The sequence below is a fragment of the Rhinopithecus bieti genome, unplaced genomic scaffold (assembly GCF_001698545.2).
Source record: "Rhinopithecus bieti isolate Rb0 unplaced genomic scaffold, ASM169854v2 scaffold_3734, whole genome shotgun sequence".
NCBI lineage: Eukaryota > Metazoa > Chordata > Mammalia > Primates > Cercopithecidae > Rhinopithecus > Rhinopithecus bieti.
In genome coordinates, this window is record NW_016804423.1 from 2,076,383 (window position 1) to 2,097,830 (window position 21,448).

General features: G+C 41.5%; 1 protein-coding gene across 1 annotated transcript in view; it reads left to right on the top strand.

The window, feature by feature from the left end:
• MYO16 (myosin XVI) overlaps positions 1 to 21,448 on the top strand; it is a 638,577-nt gene that overhangs the window by 539,754 nt on the left and 77,375 nt on the right. The window contains 4 exon segments of the mRNA XM_017868179.1: positions 4,258 to 4,352; positions 9,040 to 9,041; positions 10,065 to 10,311; positions 12,248 to 12,516. Of these exon segments, the coding sequence (XP_017723668.1) occupies positions 4,258 to 4,352; positions 9,040 to 9,041; positions 10,065 to 10,311; positions 12,248 to 12,516 (613 nt within the window).

Consider the following 21,448-nt stretch of genomic DNA (forward strand, 5'->3'; position numbering starts at 1 on the left):
CCAAAAAAAAAAAAAAAAAAAACAAAAAAGTACAGTCAAACAAATGCTTAAAACATCCAATGAGTATCTACAAATGTTGCCAAACCATAAATAAATTACATAATACAAAACTAGATGAAATAAAATAGTCCATTGGATACCCATAAAATATGCCCAAGTAGTTGACGGAAGAATTTTTTTACAAAATAATCTGAATGAATGTAATAGCAGCAAGCACAATACCCAGCCATTGCAACAAAGTCTTTAGCCATGTCTTGATAGGATGCTTGTATTGTGACTTCAGATCTCCAACCTCCACTGAGCGAGTCTGAAGCCCAGAAGCCCTTTGTAACTTACAAAGCCCTTGGTTGTACCTCACCAGTGCAGATGTGCACAGGCATCACTACATCAAAAACCCACCAGGGGTTCAGAGAGCAGGTCCACCCTTCCAACTCCTACCATTGCACATGTCTGCCTTCCTTTCATTTGTGCTTCGATTGCCAACCCTGCTTCTTCCCAGCCATTATCCCAATCCATGGCTCCCAGAAAGAAGTCCTTTTCTCCACTTCCAAAGCTGACCTGACATGCAGATCTGCCCTATAAAACCATCAATCCACTTCTCAACTACCCACCATCAAGAGCTTCATGAAATCTCTAGTGTATTTCAAGAAAAGTTCACTTCAACCTGTGTCTACTCTTCCTATAATTTACCTTCCATATCTAAACCAAAACTGTCTATTTCCTGAATATACTGTATCCTAAGTTTCCCCTTTTCCCCACTTCCTTTGTCTGAGAGGAGGAGACAACAGGGTCAGCTAGCTCCTGGTTCCCCAGCTGATGGCTGCACCTAGCCATGGGTTGAGATAATGAGGATAATGGCTGGGAAGAAGCAGGGTTGGCAACTGAAGCACAAATGAGAGGAAGGCAGACACTTGCAATGGGAGGAGTTGGAAGGATGGACCTGTTCTCCAGTTCTCTGGTGGGTTTTTGATGTAGTGATGGCTATGCAAATCTGCACTGCTGAGGTACAACCAAGGGTTTTGTAAGTTACAAGGGGCTTCTGGGCTTCAGATTCACTCGATGGAGGTTGGAGATCTGATGTCACAATACAAACTGGTAGGCCAGTTTCACCCCATGTTTCTTTTTCCTTTTATTTCTTCCATGACTTATTCTATCACCTGCCACCTTCTGTGACTTACCTCTGGATTGTTGAATGACTCCAGGGTCTGACTGAAGTTTTCATTTTCCATCTTACCTCATTTTCACCCTAGAAGCTATCATCCGTCTCTGTGACTCACTTTATGCAAGGGCTTCACAATTCTTTATCTTCTGTTCTTTTTTTCTGATCTGAATTCGTCCTGCCCACATCCCTGCCACTTGTGCATTTCAAGAATATGTGTCCATATTCTTCAGGAGATGCAAATACATATATATTTGTGTATATATATGTATAATGGCAAATATATACAAAGCACTATAATAGGATAAATAATCATTTATAGGGTGATCTGGGAACACAAATAGAAGGTGTCAAAGCCCTAAAGGAAATGGAAAGGTGGATATAAAAATTCTAGTAATGGAGATGAGGTTTGATTTCAGTTGTAAAGGATACAGAGGAGTTGGTCAACAGGGAAGCAACAGTTGCGGAATCTTCCAAACCTAAATGATTAATTGGAGTATTTTTCCCTCCCTTGCCAATGACCAGCTCAACAATCTATTCTTAGACAGTTTTCAGAATTCAAGACGAATTTCAAAAAAATATTTTTATAAAATTTAGATCTGGTCCTCTTAACATTTCCCAGCATATACAAATTGCTCACGGGAGAATTTCCCTGTTTTTCCTATAGTCCTCTTCATGATGTAGCCAGCAATTACAACTGTAGCCTCTTCCCTCATCCGTGTCCACATAACTGTACCCTCAGATGGTTTATCTTCTGGTTCTTGCCCTTCACATGCTAGTTTCTCTGTCTCACACCCACCATCTCAAGATGCCCTGGGAAATTTCTGCTTATCCCTCAAGACAAAATGGCTTAGGAAACATGCTTCTCACTGAACCCTGCCTGATCACACCTTGATCACTCTCTTTTCTTGAAAGCTGTTTCTTGGACATAACTCTCTGTCCTGAGCATGGACAATTGCCACAATCTGCTCACTGCTGACCTTCCCCAGTACACTATGAGCTCCACGAGGATGGAGGCCTCCTTTGTATCCCCAAATCTAGCACAATGCTCAAGATAAACCTCCTTTGGGTTGTGGAATGGTTGTTAGAAATGCCACTGTAAGAGGACATACTCATTTTGTCCACTTCCCCTCCTGCTCAGGGTCTCCACTGAATTAAGAGAGGGGAACTAGAATCCTGTTCTCGTGTTTCCCTTCCACAGGTCTTTTAGGCATGTTGCTCTCCTTCCATATGTTAATTCCCCTAATGTTCATCCATTGTGGAGTATCACCAGCCATCATTCCTTTGGAGTTCTGTTTCGGAACCCAGGTTTGGATGAAGTTTGTCTTTGGGAGTTATTCTCCCACAATGAGTTACATCCCACAATCAATGATGAACAGAGAGGTGACATGCTCCCTCCTTTCCAATGCCTGTCTCACAGATTTGTTCTGCAGAGCTCACAGACAGGACCAACTGTTCTTCCTGTCGACTGCCAAAATAAGTCAGCAGTTGGGAAGGAGAAAAAAAAAAAGACTATGAATTATGGAAAATAACTGGGAAGATAAAATGGCAATACAATGAAAAAAAAAAAGTAACAATCTCAGTAGCCACCCACTCATGTTACTGTCTCAAATTTCAACCAACTAAAAGAAACTAAACTAAATGAAGAAGAACATCTAGTCAGCCAGAAGGCTCTGAAGTAGACCAGTAGTTAAGAGTTTTCCCCGTTGATCTAACTAATTAGCCTGACTCTCATAATGCAGGATTCAGTCAAAGTCTTCGGCAAAACTGTGTTTTATTAAGACAGCAGATCATGTAAGGGAAGAGTTAGGTGGAAAGGGGTGAGGTGACAAAGCGTGTTTGGAATAAACTCCATTTTCATAGGAAATAGCTCATAAAACATCTCTGGCCAACCATTCTGAAGACAAGGCTGACCTGTAAACCTTTCCCATACCTAATGGTGTGTACACATGTGCCAGCTTCTGGTGACACTGTGATGTATGGCATAGGCTAGGGGGGTGTTATCGTTTTAATGTCCCCAGTTCATGCTTGGGAGCACACATGTTAGACTTCTCACTTTAATGGTGTTTGTCTCAAGTGCTAAGAATATGATTATAAACTTATTGCAAATAATACTTTATCTAACCGAATATCATCTCAGAGCTTCCTTGGCACACCACATTCGGATTCACCAGGCTCTTCTGCAAGTACTTGTGTCTGCTTCTCCTAAGAGACTATGAGTGCCTTCTATGTGAGGGGTATTCCTCACACCTACCTCAGTTCTGTGAATTCTTCAAATAAGCACCACACACAAGAGAGTTACTTTAAAAGTGCATGAATGTGGCTTACAGTTTTGTGTTAAGAATTTTCTTTGGCAGCTGTCTTCATCGATATCAGTACGTTTGGATAAGTTCTCATGCCACTAGAGCTTGTCATAGACACTGATTTCATGTCATGCTAAAATTTCTTTTTAAAAATTCTGGAAAACTATGTTCATCCCATAACTACTGTTTGTGCAAACATCCAGAAGATGGTTGCTCAAAGATGACTTTCTCATCTTTCTTGAGACTTTTAAACTTTAGTTCTGAAGTTCTGTAATTGCAATTGTACAAACATTTGATTTATAATCATATGTGGCATAGTGGGAAAAATTATTGAAGTAAAACAATTGTACGTGTTAGCTTTATGTTTCGTTTTGGTCTTTTGCGCGTATGTTTTTCTTTCTGTAAACTCAAAACTCAAACTCCCTGCTATGAGAAGAGGAAGGAACGATGAGGGTCTAGCTCTAGAATGGGAGAATCCATTCATGGGGATGGTCTTATCTTGTGACTGATAGTCAAGGCCAGTGTTTCTCTTTTGCACCACATGGTACAACCCACATCAGTAGTGTGTAACCATTGGCAAACAATGTGGCACATGCAGAAAACATACCTATTACAACAAAGCCTCTGGGATTTTGATTAAATGTAATAGTGTTTAAGCATCAGAGACATGTACTCTAATTTTCTTAGTTTGTTTCTTCTAATCCTCTGCTGGAAAAATCTTTTGTCTGATTATTTTTCCATCATCATTTTGGTATCTTCATGCTGTTAAATGTTTCCCTGCTGTTTGCATTTTAGATGGGAGTCCGAAAAGTGTTTCTAAAATACTGGCATGCTGACCAACTCAATGATTTGTGCCTACAGTTGCAGAGAAAATTATAACCTGCCAAAAGGTAACATTTATATGCCAACATTTCTGAACTTCTTTGAGTTGTGAAATGCAAAATCTTTTAGTGCATCCCTAAGTTTAAATGTCAATGGGGTCTGCACCCTAGTGGCCACTGTATTCCACTCCTGGATGCTATCTTCAGGCAAATAGTTTTTGGGTGTTTAGGAAGCATTGTGGCTTAGTTTGCTATGCAACTGTCTCAAAATCAACATTTGCAGACATTGGTCATGTTTTAATTAGACATCCTTTTGTACAAAATTTTATATTGAATTTCCCTAAACCACAATTTGGAAGAGGGAATCTACATCTCTTACTATTTATGCATCCATTACCCTGAAAATACTCAGCCTTTTGAATTCTTTCCAAAAGCACAGGACAATGAGAATGTAACATTGACTGTGCAGCAGGAAAAACATCTCACCTGGCATGTAGGTGCAGCTATGGCACCAAATTCCTGTGTCATTTCAGTAGCGCCACAGGGACACCAGAGTTTGGAGAACCGGAACAAGCCGATGAGCCAAACAACATTTTCTGTAATTCTACATGTGCCTTGGAAAAAGTATTGACTTTATTTTCCCTTTATGAAGTGACAATAATATTTGGAGTGCTATCTTTGAAAGCGGATAGTATCTATTCATTTTAACATTAGAAGAGATTCCAGTTGGAATTGTTTTTTCTATCAAAATCCAAGTGACTATTGAAAATGGGTACATTTTAAAACATAACTATGCCTCACATAAGATGTACATGTGTAATAGATTTTAATTTGCTTAATAGTTTATATATANAGATGCAATTCTTCTCCTGGCTGTTAAGGAGAGGGGGTCTGATTCTCTGAATTTTTCCTCTGTGCTGTCATGAGACAAGGTGTCTGGTACAATCAAGAAAGGGCTTCAGTGTCCACTGCTGACTACCCAGCCCCCAACCCTCTCCCCACCTCCATGAGCCTGTTAATTGGAAAGGAAAGGTCATAGTCTCTCTAGCAAAGCTGCCAGCAATTCATCGAAATACTCAAAGAATTTCTCCCAGTTCATCTACTTTCGTACATTCATTCATAAAACATTCACCAAGCATCTGTTTATATGGGATGTCATGTTACATACATGTGTATATTTATATATACACATAGATAATATAAATAATGTATACATTATATGTATACATATAATATATGTAATATAATATGAATATATTGCATATGAATTTATATTACATCTATGAATTTATATTATATATGAATATGTTATGTGCATATTCATATTATACACATGTAATATAAATATATATTTATATATGTATATTCCTGAAAGAATAAAAGAGGAAGAAATGATCTATATGCTAGCTTTTAGTGAGATATAGTGAACTCAATGCTAATATATTTGAAACTGTTACTCTAACAAGGAAACCTAATAGGATCCCCAAATCACTTTTATTCTTCTCAAGCCTCTGTCCACTTTTTCTATGGGATTCATTCAGGTATGCCCCTGTGTGAATTTCCAATGGGTGTTTTCATTTTCTGATAATAAAAAGTCACCTGTAATCCCAGTTACGCAGGAGGCTGAGGCAGGAGGATCCCTTGAGTCCAGGAGTTCAAGACCAGCCTGGGCAACATAGTGAGACCCCCATCTCTCAAAAAATTTCTTAATTAGCCAAGCATGGTGGGACGCAACAATAGTCCCAGTTACTCAGAAGACTGAAGTGAAGAATTCCTTGAGGTCAGGAGTTCCAGGCTGCAGTGAGCTTTTTCTACCACTGCACACCAACCTGGGTGCCAGAGTGAGATCCCACCTCTAAAAAAAAAAAAAAATCAAAATTAGAAAAAAAATAAATAAAATAAGAAGCCCTGTTACATGCTAGTCCCTTGAACAGTCTCTGTTCAGATTTTAACACATCCAGCTCAAATAATGATCAAAATTCAGAACTTCATTCTAAGTTAAAACATCCTTCTTGGCTGTTGCAGGCCTGTCCCATCCTTACTGGACATGGGACTGATCCCTACCTACTCAGGTTGCCTTGGGGTCTTCCAGGGTTAATGAGGAGGGGAAGAAGTAAGGAGGTGTCTTCTGAGGAAGATAAAAAGTCTTCTAAAGATAAAAAGACCTGCTTCTGGCAAGTCTTCTGATGACACAGGTGTACTCTGGCGCTGGTCTCCTCCAGCTGGGGCAGACTTCAGCAGCTTTCCACATATTCCAGAGCACTTCAGGGACTTCCTTCTCTAGCTGGCAACATCCTCCTCTGGCCGGTCATTTGCAAGTCAGCCCTCAAGCCCTGGGCACCTTGCAGACCCTCTGTTTGAGTCTCATTGTTCTCTCTGTACACGTTATTTGTGAAAACCACATCTTTGTGAAAACTGCAGCCATGGCCTCTGAGATATCACAGTGCACAGTGGCTGCCAACCCCAAGGAGCCACATGCCAAGATCTCTGGGTGGCCTCCTGAAGCCACTTTCACCAGGCTGAGGCAAGGGGGAGCCTTGGACAAGAAAGGGCCAACTGCCACCTCTTGGTAAAGGAAGCATCTTCTTTCTAGTGTGTGATGACCTGGCCTTCTTAACGCCAACCTTCATCAGTGCAGGGGAGAGGGCAGGCCACAGGTCTGTTTTGGATCTCCCCCTTGCAAGTCCTATTTGCATGTTTGGCCCTGCCCCAAACCACGTTTCCCTGGAACACCAGTGGCACCAACTTCACCAGGGATCTGGCTAGCAAAGCAATGCCTCAGGCCCCACCCAGGACCAATGGCATCCAGAGCTTTATCTGCAGCCTCAGCTGAAACTGGGACAGGGAGAGTCTCATTTAATATAATGCTAAAGACAGAACAGGGGATCACAAATTCTCCTGAAAACGTCCCTTAAATATAATAGTAAGAAATTTTGCCCCATTAGAAATTTCTGTTCTATTTAACAAAGATTAAATTGCTGTACCCTATTGACCTGGAACAGAAAAGATGAACAGAACTGTAATTACTTGTTTACTTTTCTAAAGATAAAAATTAAGAATGGTCTTAAAAGGTCGGACGCAGTGGCTCACGCCTGTAATCTCAGCACTTTGGGAGGCCGAGGCAGGTGAATCACCTGAGGTTAGGAGTTCAAGACCAGCCTGGTCATCAGGGTGAAACCCCATCTCTACTAAAAATACAAAATGAGCCCAATATGGTAGCACATGCCTGTAATCCCAGCTACTCAGGAGGCTGAGGCAGGAGAATAGCTTGAACCCAGGAGGCGGAGGTTGTGGTGAGCCGAGATCATGCCATTGGACTACTCCAGCCTGGGCAACAAGAGTGAAACTCCATCTCAAAAAAAAAAGAGTCTTAAAAAATGACATCAAGATAGAAACCATAATCTCATATTGCATAAGTGAAATAATGAATATGAGTATTTTTTAATTACAGGGTTTTAAATGCAATCATTAATTATTGATTTTTATTTTCATAGCTCTTAAAACAGTTCCCTCAATGTTTTTTGCTAATATTAAATTTACTAAAATTTATATGATCTGGAACCATTTCCAGTTTTTTTTTGAGAATTCTATATTTTCTTTAAAATGTCCAGGGGAAAGAAAGCTGTAACTTTTAGTTTTAAATTTTATCATTTTAATTTGAAATTATTCCTACCAGAAGTTTTTTCTCTGACTGTATATGCTCATTTCATTCGGATGAAAAATATCTGCAAATTAAGACCTTACATGGGAGGTGTCTTAGCAGCGGTGTTCGGAATTTGTCTGAAAGGCAATAAACATCAGCATCCATTAGTGGCAATTTTATTTTTACCAGTTGCCCCTTATTGAAGATATCAATATTTAGCAACTGGTGTAACATTTTTAAAGAATTTTAAAAGGCTAGTGGGATGAAGTGTGAGAAAGTGAGGTCTTCTGGAGGCGGGACAATAGACTCCGGGTGAATGTGAATCCAGTGAATAGCTGTGCTGTAGTGGGAGGTCAGGAGAAGTCTGGCACATCCACATTAATCTTCTCTTTATTCCAAGAGATTAAACATCTTGAATATACTCTCACTTTCACCCTTCCGAAAGCCAGTGTCTTGCTTGTTTTTTTGTTTTTTTGTTTTTATGGTTTTTTTAGTGTAACAAGAAAGAACAAGTGAACAGGCCAATTTCAAGTCTTCTGCCTTTTTCTCGCTCAAGGTGCCCATTGGTTCCTACTGCTCCACTTTATTCCACATTTTATCTTCCTGGAAGTCTCATTGTACTGCTCTGCTTAACATTTTTCCTTTAGGTTACTTCAGAATGACTGTTTTACGGTTAACTTAATGCAACTGCATTCCAACATAACTAAACCTTCAGTAGTGCCATCGGAAAAAAACGCTTTCAGCATTTCAGATATCCACATATCATTTTCCTCTTCAGCCATCATAGTGGAATGTTCTGTTCAACTTTCCACCAGCTACTCAAGTAAAGACATCAAAGTCAATATCATAGGTACCCCTCATATTTGTTATTTTATAACCATGAACTATTTTAAAGCACTTAATATTTTATAGGCTCCTTCCTTTCCCAAGGGCAAGAATAAAGTGTCTTTGCTGCAGACATTGGCTTTCCTGACATTATCAATCTTCTATCATCTTAACCAACTCCTTATAATCACAGAAACTTTTAAAATGGGAAGAGACAGAATCATAAAGTTTGAAAAGATTCTCATCAGAATTCCTCCACCTGCACTTGTCCACTTCACCCATGAGAAGGGGTCACTGTGCTGGCCTTGTACACACTCAGGGCCTGGGAAGCGACTCTTCCATGAGCCAGCCTGATCCATTTCCACCCTGTGCTGATTGTTAGAAAGTTCTTTCTAACAGTGATTGCAAATATGCTTCCCTGTGACTTTCTTGGTTGGTGATCTGCCCCCTGGAGAGTTAGAGATTAGGTCTGTGCAACTGCAGGCTAAGGAAATGTAATTTCTCCTCCTAAGCTTGGGGACATATGAACCCTGGCTCTACTATTCTTTGGTTGTGTTGACCTGGAGGAACTTTCTTCGTTTCACTAAGAGCAGTGCCATTGTGTCTGAAATTGAGATAGTGGTATGTTTTGTCATTGAGTTTCAGAATTGAAGGATGTAATAGAGTGTCTTACAGAGGTCCCTTTAAATGGTGGTCTTTTGTTTTTAATTCTTGTATTTGTTACTGACATATTGATTTCAAAGCATTTTCACTCATTTCCCCAATTTTACACATTTTCTAGCCGTCCTTTCCCAGAGAGCAGGATGGATGTCCTGTATTTATATAGTCTTTTTCCAGAGTCTTAAATATAGTGTTAATTTCTCTAAGAATTAAATCATAATCTTAGAAACAATATATGCGTGATATTTCCAAAGACAAACCCCATAAGCCTTAGGTGTTTATGTAATAATGTGATGTAATGAAAGATGATTCGTGCATCCCAAAATGCTGCAGTTGGAGGCACACCCCAAAATTCTGTGTGATTTGGACCTAGTTCTTTCCCATCGATTTAACTCCAGTCCATCAGTGTCCAGCTTGTGTTACCAAAAACAGTGTGGAGGCCTTTATCATCAGTATTGCCTGCAAGATCTCATTCAGGTCAAAGTGCTTTGCCTTTAGTGTTATCACTGCTGACTTAGATAAATTCTTATTCTGGGTTAAATGTATCTTATTTTATAACTGCTCAGAGATAAGTATATCGTGATTTTTTGTTTGTGCATGTCTGAGTTTTTCACTTTTCCTCTGTTGACTGACCCATGATTCTTCTATAAAAGTTATCAGAGGATTTTTAGCACGCCAGCACCTGCTTCAGAAAATGAGCATCCGACAACAAGAGGTGACTTCCATCAATAGCTTTCTGCAGAACACAGAGGACATGGGGCTGAAAACCTATGATGCCCTCGTCATTCAGAATGCTTCAGACATCGCCCGGGAAAATGACCGGCTCCGTAGTGAAATGAACGCTCCCTACCATAAAGAGAAGTTAGAGGTCAGGAACACGCAAGAGGAAGGAAGCAAAAGGTAAAGGCAGAGAGCATGCAACTTTAATTACCTTTGTGATTGATTCAATGGAGTCATGAAAATTCACATAGCCCTTAATGCAGAGTTCAATCAAATAATATGAGAGGAGTTACAGGAACAGGCGTGCGTGGTTTGTTATTGGAAACAGCAGCAGTCTAAAAAGATGCTTTCCTGTGCTGTCTTCTCATGAGTTCGAGGCTGTCTGCATTCCTTCATTCATATGTGATGATGACTGCCTCACTTGCCATGCTTGTGTCACTTAACTACCTCAAGCACACCCTAGTTCTAAAGCATTTACTGTTTCTGTATTAGCGAAACTATATAGCTTGGCTGTTGACATTTTACACAAGTGTTACGGACATAAGGCTGGCTTATAGAAACTTGTGGAAATCTGACTCAAAAAATGGAGATACCACTCTGAAAACACGAAAGAAGTGAACTCAATAGATAGATTGTAAGTGTATTATATATCCCTGTGTAAACTGTCACATCTCTCTTTTCCAATAAAGCAAGCTTTGGGGAAAGCTTTTTATGTAAAAGTTCACTTTAGATGCTTAGCTTAAAACAGAAACATGAAGACCACCTGGTCCTTCTCCATTTGATCATTCTCCTCTCTCTGAGAACGATGAAGACACTCGTGAACCACAACACCCCTAAGAGGGAGAGCAAGGAGTTCCTTCCTTTGGACCTTAATTCGTCATCAGAGAGATGTTTATTTTGCTATAGAAACTTGGTAATATCTTGTAGTTTCTCACTGAAAATGACTCTCCTTTCCCATTTCTGCTGATGTCAATTTTTTTTTATTAAAGTGGAAATGACAATGTGTATCTTGTTAATTAGCTTCAAATATCTCAGTGATTAAATACTGAAAAAAATCCCCTTTGTACAAAAAAAAAAAAAAGACTGTAATTAAACATTACAGGAAAAACAAATTATCCACTGAGTGCCACGCTTTCACCTTCAGCTCTTTCATTTTCTACATGGGCGGCTGGCTCTGCCTTGTGGTGGATTCTAGCCCTGTTGGTGTTCTGCCACAGAAAGATAGAATTATAAAAACAAATGCTGGGAAACTCCTTGTAGACTGAATGCATTGGCATCTTCCTAGCACATGATTATGTTGACATGTGAAGCCAGAAGAATTTTTTTTTTTAAACAAGATAACTATTAATTTTATATGACTTCCAAAATAATGTGTATTATTTTCTCTGCTGGAACTAAACGGCCACCCCAATTTCTCAATTTGATTATGTATGTATTTTCCGGATACAAAATTAAGTGAAGAAGTATTTCTCTGTTTATTTACTGGATACCAGCAGTTTCCTTGGCACTGGCCAACCGCACAGAGTCAAGGAGGAGAAGTAACAGCTCTGCACATAATTAAATAATTTCTGGTAGAATTTAAATGGCAGGAAAGAGAGTGATGGGGAGAAAGAGAACACTGAAATGTAAATTTCTGAGAGTTTTAAGTAGAGTCTATCCTCCTCTTGCGAGGGGAAATGGTGATGAACTCCCAGTATTTGATGCATCAGTAACTCTCTATTAAGATGGATTTGCCAGAAATTATCATTCAGATTGAAATTCTGGTTTTTTGATTTGCTTAATAATCAGAGTGTGAAGAATTCATTCAGCGAGTGCCTGATGGAAATTGCGAAGGCCCTTAAGTAGTGTTGCGTTTGTGTGAGAATGTTTAAAAAGTAATCATGATGGATATCCCGCAGGCTCATGTGCTTTTCATCACAAAGCCCGAGCCAGAGGACGGGTGGCCTTCTCTGGACCAACTGGTCACCAGAGGGCTGCACACGTCCTCCAGCCACAGCAGGAAGGGCTGCTTGCCAAAAAGCCGTCATTATGTCTGCTTGAGCAGGTTCCTTGTTACCGGAATAATGCATCTGGGCCTCTCTGGCGTGGTGCTGTTTGTGTTTTGTTTCCCCCTAAGAACTGAAGACAAGAGTGGACCCAGGCATTTCCACCCCAGCTCCATGTCAGTCTGCATGGCCGTGGATGGCCTGGGCCAGTGCCTCGCTGGCCCGTCCATCTGGTCTCCTTCGCTGCACTCGGTGTTCAGCATGGATGACAACAGCAGCCTCCCATCTCCACGGAAACAGCCTCCACCCAAGCCAAAGAGGGACCCCAACACCCGACTGAGTGCTTCCTATGAGGCTGTGAGCGCCTGTCTCTCTGCGGCCAGGGAAGCAGCCAACGAAGGTCAGCCCTGGGGAGGGAGCCAGCCTCGTGTTCCGGGCTCGTGAATGCTCTGACTTCGCCTGGGGGCGCCCATGGCAGTACTGTGGCCCTAATGTATTCTTAATAGAAATAAATCCAATTGTTGGCTTGCCAGCAGCTCTTAATCATTAAATATAAATAATATTTATTCAAATCTCTAAGCCTCTTAGGGAAAAGCTACTTACATGGCATTTCCTTAACTCCCATCCCCACCCCTGCCTCCAAAGAGCAGCATCAAATCAATTCAGAAAGTCAGCAGCTATTCCATGTAAAGGTTCACCAGTTAGAAAGTCAAGAAAATGCATCGGGCATTCCAGTTATCACAATCTAATAAAAAATTAAGACTGCTTCATCACATGATAAGTGAAATAATTTACCCAGAGGAGAGTCATCGTGCAGGAAAATACTGTTAGGAAAACTTTTGAGACTAGATTATAAAAGTTTCTGCATCCATTGTCTAGAAACAGGGATGCTCAAAAGGGAACATTGCAGTTTTTCTCAGCCAGATCTCATAGATCAGTAATGAGACAATTACTGTTTAATTATTAATTTTAACAATTGCGAAAAATAAAGGAAGTGCTTCTTAGCGGAACACTTAGAATTTAACAGATTTTATTGATCACCCGCTATGCATCAGGCTCTACTCTAGGCATGTCTATATCTTTCTTCATGGAGTTTACATTCTAGTGTGGCAAAACAGATGGTAAACATAGTGAAAGAGTAAATACTTTAGAAGTGGATTATTGCTGCTGAGAGAAATAAATAGACCCAGGATAGTAGCATAGGGTGGAACAGGGGTTGAGATTCTAAATGAAACGGTTGGGTAGAACTCACTAGAAAATAATATCTGAACATAGGGTGAAACACAGTTCCTTCAGTAAATAAATAACCCCAAGTACAAAAACACAGCAAATCCATAAGCTCAATGTTGGGATGACTGACAAGAAGGTGATAGGAAGACGTGGGGCAGAGGCCTGAAGCAGTAAGTCCATCCTAGCCAACTTCTTTTTTTTTTTTTAATTTATTTTTAATTGACATAAAATTGTATGTTTTTGTCATGAACAACATGTTGTTTTGAAGTATATGTACATTGTGGAATGGTTAAATCTAGCGAATTAACAAATCCATGCCTCACACAGCCATCATTTCTGTGTTAAGAGCACTTAGTGTCCACTTTTTTAGTTTTTTTTTTTGGAGACGGAGTTTTGCTCTTGTTGCTCAGGCTGGAGTGCAGTGGTGCAATCTCAGCTCACTGCAACCTCCACCTCCGGGGTTCAAGTGATTCTCCTGCCTCAGCCTCCCTCAGTACCTGGGACTACAGGTGCCTGCCACCACACCTGGGTAATTTTTGTATTTTTAGTAGAGACTGGGTCTCACCATATTGACCAGGCTGGTCTCGAACTCCTGACCTCTAGTGATCTGCCTGCCTTGGCCTCCCAAAGTGCTGAGATTACAGGCATGAGCCACTGTGCCAGGCCCTTTTTCTTTTCTTTCTTTTTTTTTTTTTTTTTTTTTAGCATTTTTTAAGAATACAGTGTATTGTCATTAACTATTGTCACCATGCTGTACACTCTTCAAAGTGCTTTTCATTAGTGGCATTTAAAAAGAATAGATCTTTAGGATGTTTTTTACTTACAAAATGTTACTGTCTTAGTGTATGAGCCATGTGTCAACAATACTTAGATCAAAGTAGAGGAGAAATTCCTAAAGACTGGGGAGGAGAGTCCAAATGTGTGTCTTTAGAGTCCTGGTGATAAGGACAGTAAGAAAAGCTGTAAAATGACATTAGATGAGATCATCCCTAGGAAAGTCTTCAAAGTGGACATCGATGTGGGCTTAGATATAAATTAGAACAGGACCTCCAAAGATAGAGGCATTCTCCCCCGGTGCCACATATACCAGGAGAAGCCCACGATCTGTGGGAGCCACCAGCACCCTCCCTGAGAAAGTGGGGAGCATCTCATCGCCACCATTCCAACTTTCAGGCCTCCATTTTAGATTTGCGGCCCGTATCTCAAAAAGAGGTGATTAGAGTAACAAGAAAGATTTTTGGCAGCTTGCGTGAGGAAGATGGTATCTAAGATGCCAAGACCTGTGAAATGGAGAGGGTGGGAAATTAAGACTCCAGATAGTATCAGACATTGAAAAAACAGTCATGAAATGTGATTGAAAATTGCAGCAAATGCAGAATGGAGCCCCATCCAAGCTTGAGCCCTGCAAACGGGCTCTAGAAATTTGCATAAATAGGCCTCAGAATATCTTGTAACATCTAGAAAAAGCTAAAAGTTTGTGTGCACCTTAAAAGACCACTGCCCTGGAGTAATGGGGGGGCCACTTTGCCACATGTTATGAAAGGAGATCAAATAGTGAGGAAGAAGCTGAGCTCAGAGAGTGCTCTCATATGGGCAGCAAAAACAGACAAAAAAAGAGTCCATTAAAATAAAGGTTACTCAGGAACGACAGGAGATAAACACACACGTGTGCACACACACGCACACGCACGCGCGCGCATGCACACAGACACGCGCGTGCACACACGCGTGCACGCGCACGCTCACACATGCGCCTCGCGGCACGCTCTAACATTGCGCTCGCGGTGGACACACGCATGCACGAAAGCAAAGTGACCCCGAACACAAGCGCGCGCGCACACACACGCACGCACACAGACACACGCGTGCACACGCACGCACACGCTCACACATGCGCGCGCGCGCACACACACGCACGCACGAAAGCAAAGTGACCCCGAAAAAGATTAATAAAGAGGACAGCTATAATAACTCTTAAATTCCTTATTACATGCTATCAAAATATATCATGTGATGGCATTAGGCATGCAAGATATTTATGTAAAATTTAGTTTCTTGGATCCTAATTTTGTCAGATATGTGATTATAAGGTACTTAGAGATGCATTTTGTCCACTATGTCCCACCCTGGTGAGCAGACCTTTGAGAAGCTTGTCAAAGGGCAAGTGTATACATGGTTTCCTTTTTACCGTCTACATTGTTTCCTTTTTACCATCTACATTATCTGTTCTTTCTTACAATACATAATTTTTCATGCTGGTTACTTTACAACCGCCACCACAAAAAGAAAGTCTTTGATCTCCTGCAACTAGAGATGTATTTCTGCATTCTGGCACGCCCTCTCAATACCGTATATTTTTAAGAATAAGACAATTAAACAGCTTAATCTGCTCAAGCATGCTTGCTATTAGTTTTTACAGCATTAGGGAGTCAGAGAAGGCCAGCGCAGGAGCTTAGCCACCCAGTCTGTCAGTGGTCTGGGTTTCTAATCCATGATTGCAAAGGTAGCTCCACCCACACGTGGTAAGCCAGCTGTCAGACGGGGTTCTGGTCCCTTCTGTGCCCTTATGTCAGGAGCTGAAGGTGGTTAAGACAGTGATGAAACTGATCCTAGCATCTTAGACATCTCCCTCAGTCCAACACAATCCGAGTATCATCTAAGTCTTTGTTGTTCAATGCAGTAGCCACTAGGCACATGTGGCCAATTAAGTTTAAAGTAAATAAAATTACATACAATTTTAAATGTCATTCCTCCATCATCAGTCACTTTCCAGGTACTCAGTAGCCACAGGTGTAGAACTTTTCCATCATCACAGAAGCTTCTGTTAGACAACCCTGATTCTAAATGCTTCGTGTGTCTACCAAGTGGTGATCTGAATTTTTTGCACCTAGTAACGTCATAAAATTATTCTCCTTTCTGTCAAAAGATAGGAAGAAAATCTGATCACTATTCTAAAATGCTTGGTGAACCTTGGTTTCACAGGATTGAGGACTGCAGCTGAAGTTGGTTTTGTACCTGAGCCATCCTTTTTGGCATGTGAAAAAATCAAGTTCAAGTTCTTTTCCTTTACAAATAAAGCTGTGAATCAGTTCAGATGGTTATAGAGTGAAAGGAGATCTGATTGGAGACCAAGAGCCAACGATTGTAGGGTGACCAGCCCCAAGGTCACTTTAAAGTTGTCTTTGTGTTTATCCTTGTTCTTATTAGCACGTGTCTTTCCTGGTAGGTCCTCACCCAATAAAAATGGTTGTGGTGAAGGAAAACAGTATAGAGAGCAATTTTTTTTTTCTCATTTCCTTTGTGCCTCAAAAGCATGAAACAATTTTGCAGGCCAATAAATGGTAACACTTCTTTGCAAACTATTAGCAAGCTAGAGACAACTATTTAAAAGTACCATGTTTTCAGTAGGTCGGTGCAAAAGGAATTGCGGTTTTGGCCATTGAATTAAAGCCTACAGTTGCTCTTTGCAAATAGTGGCTAGGAAAGGAAAGATAGGGCTTCGTTTTCACTTCCTCTTGGCTGGGGCCTCCCAGCTGGAGTGCTGTTCTGCAGAGTCCATTCCTCACACACCGGGTGCAGCCTTTCTCCCAAAGACGGTTAACATTCTCCTGAATTGTCTCCTGACCGAAGTTAAATATAAGCCTGCATTTCATGTGTGTGACTTTGAAGAAGTGACTCAGTCTTTCCAAGCCCATGTATATCAAGGAGCAGCAACCGCAGAAACACGGCAGTGGCTATATCTGGGGAGTTAAGAAGCGAAGGACTGTAAAGCTTCATTGCCCAGGACATAGCAAGTGCTGAACAAAGTTACATGCATTTAGCTTTGTTGTTAAGCCTCTGACAGTCAGTTTCCTCATTTGTGAAATGGATACTAAATTCTAAAATGTGGGACTTGCAGTTAAGTCATGATGTCAGTGGTGCTGTTCCTGGGTTGGAGTGACCGTTGCTCAAGGTGAAATTGCAGAAGCAAGCTTTTCTCAGGCAGCTCTAGTCCTCACTGTTCGCCGTTCTATGTGGACGCTTCCACACTCAACCTCCCTTCAGACTCCCAGCTGTCTCCTCCTTGGAAATTATACCTCAATGAACCTATAATTTTTTTTTTTTTCAAAAATTGCTGTACAACTCCATTCTCCACAAAACGCAGTTTACCTGTGTAGACACAATCATGATTCAGCTCTGTGGCTTAATTTGGAAATAACTTTATTTCTTTTCTTTACTTTCTTCTTTCTGTCTTCATTCTAGAACAACATGTGTCACATAGTAAGCACTCAACAAATACTTATCAAGTGAATACATGTTACAGAAATCTATTTCTCTACACTCTCTTCATTAAAAGAGAATTTGCTTCCTATCAGTATATCAGAGGGAGCACAATTTGGCAAGGTTCGAGAATTACCCTTGAAATGTGTCAAGGCTGGATTTGTCTGCATAGTTTTAACAGAAGCCCTTAAAAAATTTTTTTTTTCTATTATCTGAAAATGGACAGAAATTAGGTCTTCTGCGAACGCTCTTCTGAGAAATGTGTTGCTGGGGATAACAGAACACAATTGCACAGTTCACCACCTATGTCGCAGTTGCACATTCAACAAATAGTAATTAAGTGTCTTCCATGAGCCTGGCTTCTCCCTGAGGACCTGACAGACCAGGTGGGGAGATAAGTGGTCAAACAGATTACAGGGGAAGCACAGCCACAGCAGTGAGGGTGTGATAGGTGCCCACCGGGCCACAGAGTGCCTTGCCCTCCGTGGAAGCTGCGAAAGGCTCAGGAAGGGCATGTCGACAGCATCAAGTGTAGTTGGGAGGGTAAAGGTGGGGGCAGGGAAGGCAATGCTATTGCCTGAACTGCTCCTCCCACCAAGAAAGAAAAGTTGTAACAAGGTTGCGATATATGATTGCTCAGTAGAAGTCCTTTCTGTCCAATTTGCAACTGGTTGTAAATCCCTCCTACATCCACTCACGTATGCAGCCTGAGCAGTCAGCTAGCAGGCCCTTAACTAAGCATCTTTTATGTCCTAGGTCCTGTGCTCTGTGCTACGTTTGCTTCTGCTCTGAAACTCAGCACAATCACACTAGAAGTGCTGGAAAATGGAGGAGAGTCACATATGCAGACACTATTTATTTTGGATGAACAAGCATCTCATTCCTCCTTTTTCTCACAGATTAACTATGCAGGTATTTTGTTCTTGTGAGAATGGGACCAAATAACTTATGCACAGAAGATGACTTAAAAGTCACTGACATGCCTTTGCAAAAATACCAGAAGGAAAATATTTTGTAGGAGAAAATGTAGATCTCCTAACATGACACACATGTCCATATCATTCTCCAGCAGTTCAGACAAGAGGCAACTTTATGATGTAATGAGATGGCTTCAGAATGTAGTCTAACTCATAAGCTACTGTTAGGATCCCAGAACCTGCCCTCAAAGTATTCTGTGATCATGAACTGTCTTCCCTACTCCATTTCATTGACTTTATCAAGTAGTTGCAAATGTTTTATGCATCAATATTAGGACAAAAAATTAAGAAAACTGTTGATGTAAATTCATTTTTAATAACCCTCTAACCAGTATTTGCAAATGAACTTTTAGCATGTGTACACGTGCACATGCACCCAAACAAATTAAATTAGACTTTAATTTGTTAACTGTGGTTTTCTAATTTTAGTTTATAAAGAATGAATATTTCCAGTTCTGACCCCTAGAGATTCCATTTTAACTGTTATGGAGTAGAACAGGATAATGCACTCTAGTGATCTGATGTTACTGAACCCCAGACCACACTTTAAGGAACAGTTCTATCTCTCATGGTAAGTTTCTGGTTGTGTAGCGGTGATAATGTTGGTCATGATGGATACTTAGTGATGTTTACAATGTGCAGGCATTAAGCTAAGTGTCTTTCATCTGTAGAATGGCCCTACCTAGTAGGACTGTCATCATGACCCTATGTAGAGAAGGGTATTAAGTCACTGAGCAGTGGTGTAACTTGTCCTATGTCACATAGGCAAGCTTTGGACCCTTGAGTCAGGTTCTCAACAGCCTCTCAACAAACATGCTACTTTTATTTATAATTGTTTAATGCAAAAAGGCTCTTCACCACATCTGAAGCAAACTTTCTTTTTTTTTTTTTTTGAGACGGAGTCTCGCTCTGTCACCCAGGCTGGAGTGCAGTGGCCGGATCTCAGCTCACTGCAAGCTCCGCCTCCCGGGTCCACGCCATTCTCCTGCCTCAGCCTCCCGAGTAGCTGGGACTACAGGCGCCGCCATCTCGCCCGGCTAATTTTTTGTATTTTTTTAAGTGGAGACGGGGTTTCACTGTGTTAGCCAGGATGGTCTCGACCTCCTGACCTTGTGATCCGCCCGCCTCGGCCTCCCAAAGTGCTGGGATTACAGGCTTGAGCCACCGCGCCTGGCCTGAAGCAAACTTTCAGGGAATACTATAGCAGTTACGTGTTGTCACATAACAACCCACCCAGAATTTACAGATTTATATACAGTAGTGATTGTTTTACTACCCCTCTCAAGCTCTGCGTATCAACAGAGATCACTGAGGTGGTTGTCATATGTGGTCCTTCATGCAGCAAGGTGGCTGGAATCATCTGAAAGCTGGTCATGGGCATGTCTGGTGCCTCAGCCATCTGAGGAGAGCGATTCCTTGGGTGTCTCTCCTGTCTATGTGATCTCTCTGCATTTCTTGGGCAGCATGACAGCTTCAGGGTATCCAACTTCTTTCACGGAGAGTCAGTGCTTCGGGGGCATGTGCTTTGGGAGAGAGAAAGCGGTAGATGCAGCCTCGCTTTGAGGGAGCCAGCGTGGGAGGTGAGCAAACTCCCTTCTGCCACGTTCCTTTCATCACCTCAGTCCCAAACACCCATCCAGGTTTAGGAAAGGAGAAACAGATTCTACCTGTGGAAAGGATATACTGTGGTGGCCAAGGTGTTGGAAAGTACCGTCTGTGTCAGTCCACCCTCTGGACAAAACAATTTGTATTCCCTCTCTCATACAAACTATACTCACCCCTCCCCCAGACTCCCCAAAGCCTCCTGCAGCATCACAGCTGGCTCAGGTTCAAGGGCCAGATCGCATCATCTAAATCAGATCCCAGTGTGCCAGTGCCTCTGGTACGATTCCTGAGAGAGAAAGCGCCTCAAGTGTGTCCTCTTCCATCTGAAGACTTAATGACCAAAAAGACAAGTTGCCAGATCCCCCACACAACCAAAATACACTGGAGGGACAGGCAGAGAATAACTGTGATGCACGCTTCTGTTCAGACACGGGAGGGAGATCAGGTGACACACAGCGGGCATCGGTGGGTGGCAGTTGTGAACAAGAGCTGGATACATGTTGCTTGTGCCTTCATGAGGATTTAGTCCAGTTCGCAGACTGGAAATAATTTTCCATACCTCTTAGCTCTGTGTTCTGGAATCTTGGCACCCCCCTTTTTGACTAATAAATCCCAATCCACAAGAGGTGATTTATGTTTGGGAGGCTGGTAGTTTTCTCAGCCTGCTTCTTCCTTATCAGGGTTGTGTTGTTGCTGTTGTTTAGAGGTGAGGTCTTGCTATGTTGTCCAAGCTGGAATGCAGTGGCTATTCACAGGTATGAGCATAACGCACGGCAGCGTTGAACTCCTAGCCTGAAGTGATCCTCTTGCTCAGCTTCTGGAGTAGTTGGGACTGCAGGCTCACATTGCACCTGGCCAATATTTTGAGAGACCAAAGTTTCTTCATTTTTGTGTGCACGCTGCTCCTTTCAGTGTAAACTGATACATTCATTTAAAAGCTTTGTGACTTTCTTGTGAGTCAATGCATAATCCACCTTATTAGTGAGAAGCCACATCCACAAATCTTTCTGATGGATGTTGCTGATGTTACTGAACCCCAGTAACTGGGGAAGCTCACTGAGTATTTCTGTGCGTCAATGCCCTTGATATTCTTAGACCTGTGGTTTTGCTTCCTTGAGAAGCCCTATTGAAGCCCCTCCTTGGATTTTTCTGTGTACTTCTTGAAGGATCTCATCAATGTGTGCTTGGCTTCATCTTTAGATCATGTTTTTCTGAAAATTCCCTGATTTTATTTCTGCTTGGAAATTTTTTCCTCCCTCC